The sequence below is a fragment of the Trachypithecus francoisi genome, unplaced genomic scaffold (assembly GCF_009764315.1).
Source record: "Trachypithecus francoisi isolate TF-2019V2 unplaced genomic scaffold, Tfra_2.0 Lachesis_group13, whole genome shotgun sequence".
NCBI classification, from domain to species: Eukaryota; Metazoa; Chordata; class Mammalia; order Primates; family Cercopithecidae; genus Trachypithecus; species Trachypithecus francoisi.
Genome location: NW_022681458.1, coordinates 95,578,051 through 95,582,262, shown reverse-complemented (window position 1 = coordinate 95,582,262; position 4,212 = coordinate 95,578,051). Strand labels below are relative to the sequence as shown.

Here is a 4,212-nt window from a genome sequence, read left to right as displayed (position 1 = left end):
TTCCAGCTAGTAATCCGTAGTCATTCTTGCACATATGCTTTCCTTCAAAAATAGGTATTAAGTGGTTATTCTGTGACAGGTAGGTATTTGTGCTAGGTCATAGAATTACAGTGGTGCATCAGTGAGTTATTGCTTCGTAATCAGCCATTTTAAAACTCAGGAACTTAAAATAATAAGTATTTATTACTGATCCCAAGTCCACAGGTCATCTGGGTCAGTCTCTGATCTGAGCCAGGCTCGCTCACTCATGTGTCTGATCAGCTGGCAGTTTGAATGGGAACCTAATTCACACATCTGGCAGTTGGCTGACTGTTGGCTAGAGCAATAGGATGATTAGACCATATACTTTTTGTTCTCCAACAAACAGTTGCAGGGGACCAGAGGAGCAGGTGGAAGCATGCAATGCTTCTTAAGGTCTAGTATCAGAAGTTGCACACTGTCATTTCCACTAAATTCTTTAGTTGAAGCAAAGACAATTCAAGCTCAGAAATAAGAGATAATAGAATCCACATCTTCACAGAGAAAGCTGAAAAATTACATTGTAGAGCGTGAGTGCAGGAAGCCATGAACAACTGGGGCCATTTTTGTAATCAATCTACTGCAAATGATAAATCAGGCAAGCATTGACCCTACTTTATCAGAACACAAGAACTCTGTTGCTGCAACTTCTACCTGTGAATTCTGCTTCATAGAAACAAAATCTAATTGCTTTCCACATGACCAGTTCTTGAAATGGTTGAAGTCATCTCTCATATTTCATGTGAGTTTTCCTTTAAGAATAATTATGTCAAGTTCCTTCCAACATTTATGATGCAACGTGTAAGATGGGACTGTGCTGTAATGAGAATGTTTATCTCATATGGGTTCTGAAAACAAAGAGGGAGAAATTATGGCAAGGATATGTTGTGACTTGTTTCATCTTAGAATTATGCTCTCGCTGCCTGCACCCAGGTGAAATAAACAGCCTTGTTGCTCACACAGAGCCTGTTTGGTGGTCTCTTCACATGGATGCAAGTGAAATTTGGTGCCAAGTGAAATTTGGTGCTGTGACTCGGATAGGGGGACCTCCCTTGGGAGATCAATCCCCTGTCCTCCTGCTCTTTGCTCTGTGAGAAAGATCCACCCACAACCTCTGGTCCTCAGACTAACCAGCCCAAGGAACATCTCACCAATTTTAAATCAGGACCCAGCTGAAAATTGGACTCTTCAAGTCACCTGGCAGCCACTCCCAGAGCCCCTGGAACTCTGGCCCAAGGCTCTCTGACTGACTCCTTCCCAGATCTTCTCAGCTTAAAGGCTGAAGACTGATGCTGCCCCATCGCCTTGGAAGCCCCCAGACATTCACCGACGCCGAGCTTCAGACTCAGCCCGCCTGCACCCAGGTGAAATAAACAGCCTTGTTGCTCACACAGATCCTGTTTGATGGTCTCTTCACACAGACAGGCTTAAAGGATGGCCTCTTCAGATCTGGAACAGTTATGCTCTCATGTTAATGAAAAGATTGGCAATATTAAGAAAACCTTGTCATTAAGAAACTGTGGCCAGGAACCTACCTTGAAGACAGTATTAAATAAAATAGGAGATGAGATCATTGTAGTAAATGAACTTCTAAATAAATTGGAATTGGAAATTCAGTATCAAGAACAAACCCACAATTCACTCAAGGAACTCTGTGAATCTCTTGAAGAAGATTACAAAGATGTAGAACATCTTAAAGAAAACATTCCTTCCCATTTGCCTCAAGTAACAGTAGCCCAGAGCTGTGTTAAGGGATCAGATCTTGATCCTGAAGAACCATTCAAAGTTGAGGAACCTGAACCCATAAAGAAGCCTCCCAAAGAACAAAGAAGTATTAAGGAAATGCCATTTACAACTTGTGATGAGTTCAATGGTGTTCCTTCGTACATGAAATCCCGCTTAACCTATGGTCAAATTAATGATGTTATTAAAGAAATCAACAAGGCAGTAAATAGTAAATATAAAATCCTACATCAGCCAAAAAAGTCTATGAATTCTGTGGCCAGAAATCTCTATCACAGATTTATTGATGAAGAAACGAAGGATACCAAAGGTCGTTATTTTATAGTGGAAGCTGACATAAAGGAGTTCACGACTTTAAAAGTTGACAAGAAGTTTCACGTGTTACTGAATATTTTACCATACTGCCGGAGGCTATCAGAGGTCCGAGGGGGAGGACTTACTCGTTACGTTATAACCTGAGTCCCTTGTGAACTTTTGAACGGACCAATAGGGTATATAGGCTATTTCTATAATTTTCTTATATATAATTTTTTTAACTTTTAGTCTTTTTTGTTTCCTTCTTTTTCTTTGAGACAGGATCTTGCTTTGTCACGCAGGCTAGAGTGTAGTGGCGCAAACATGGCTTACTGCGGCCTCAACCTCCCAGGCTCAAGTGATCCTCCCACCTCAGCCCCCTGAATAGCTGGGACTACAAGTGTGCACCACTATGCCTGTCTAATGTATTTTGTGTAGAGATTGGGTTTCACCATGTTGCCTGGGCTGGTCTTGAACTCCTGAGCTCAAACAATCCACCCTCCTCTGCCTCCCAAAGTGCTGGGGTTACAGGCGTGAGCCACCACACCTGACCTATTCTTGTTTCTTACAAAAATAAAACTTTTTTGGATAACGCTTAAAAAAAAAAAAGAATTATGTTCTCAAAGTAACACATAGCTGCCTGGCAGAACAGCTCTGGCACATACACATGCATGATCGTGCATTTTAAAATGAAAACTATTAATGTCAAATATGGGATGAAATTGAATAAACTGGAAATTCATTCAAATTGGAAATAAATTCAAAATGTATAATTGGAGTGGAAATTAGTTTTTTAATAACATGGAGATGAAGTAACATCAAAGAAGAAGAGACTTTTTACAGGCACAAAAGCAAGGGAGGAGTACATGATGTTAATCTAAGTTATGTTCATGCCAGCCAGCATTCTGATTTAGGGAAAATGACTAAAACGTAAGAGGTTTGAGGTCATTCAAATAAAGAGTTGAACATTAGAATCAGAGTAAGTAAGAGTAGGAAAAAATAGGTTTAATGTGGGAGAAAATTGGTCAAATTTCTGTGAAGATTGTATCACCTATTAGCAGGAACAGTCAGAGATAATGGCATATAGTTTTTATCAACCAGGGGAAATTAATACCACCCTATTTTAAGTAATAGACAGTGATGAAACATTGAGTTTCCAGCATGACCAGAAAATCAATCACAAAATTCTCAAGTAGGAAGCCCTATGAGCCCCTTGAAATAAAAAACAGTCAAAAAGATACATGTCACAAATATAGGTGATATTACATTTGTTTCTCCAATATCCATGGCATTATTTGGAGGAAAATTCATCCCTAAAGCCAGATTGACTATCAGATTTAGTGTGGAAATACTTGAAGGATTTGAGTGTCTGCTCCTTGGAAGGGAGTGAACAGTAGCCTATAAGGGGGTTTTGGTTTACAAAGAACTTTCTCTGAAAATGTTTTTGACTGTAATAAGAACTCTATCACCCAATTTGATCATCCAATTTATTCATTAACTTTGGCTCTGCCTAATACAGATGTTTCCTAAACTGAATTCAACTTAAAAAGACAGAGAAATGCTACCACTGCTACCTCATCTTCAAAGACAATTCCAGAAAAAAAATGTTCAAGGCATTTTAAATAAAGCAGCATTAGAATAAGTGGGTGGCCTTCTCTAGGAATTACTTTGAAGGAAGTTTTGGATACAGCCTGGGCTGCTTTTTATCCAGCAGACACTGGAAGGCATGCCAGCCAGCATTCTGATTTAAAAATTTAGATTAAAGGTCAGGAAACCAGCACCCTTAGGCCAAATCCACTTCTCAGCCTGTTTTTATGGATGAAGTTTGGAACACAGCCCTGCCCATTTGTTTGTGTTGTCGATGGCAGCTGTTGCCTACAACAGCAGAGTTGAGTAGCTGAGATAGAGACCATACAGCCCGCAGAGCCTAAATATATGTATTATCTGCTATTTTTCAGAAACAGTTTGCCTACTCCTGATTTAGACTATCACCAGTGTATGTATTTATTAGAATCATTTCTTTTATTTTGTAATTAAGCTCTGCATTGTTAATATTTGGGTTGATTGGTTGGTTTATTTGTCACGTTTCAGTTTGTTTATTTTAAAACCACCTCATTGAAAAATAAAGCAGAGATACAGAAAACTACACAAACACAA

The 4,212-nt window shown here is 39.3% G+C and overlaps 1 protein-coding gene across 1 annotated transcript; it reads left to right on the top strand.

The window, feature by feature from the left end:
- The first annotated feature begins 1,444 nt into the window (after positions 1–1,444).
- LOC117095407 (spindle and kinetochore-associated protein 1-like) lies at positions 1,445–2,337 on the top strand. The gene has a single exon (XM_033232130.1). It carries the CDS (start codon positions 1,453–1,455, stop codon positions 2,218–2,220), a length of 768 nt encoding a protein of 255 aa, XP_033088021.1. The 5' UTR covers positions 1,445–1,452; the 3' UTR covers positions 2,221–2,337.
- The last annotated feature ends 1,875 nt before the right edge of the window (positions 2,338–4,212 follow it).

Coding starts and splice junctions, on each gene's coding strand:
- LOC117095407 (XM_033232130.1), top strand. CDS start 1,453: ATGGCCTCTTCAGATCTGGAACAGTTATGCTCTCATGTTAATGAAAAG.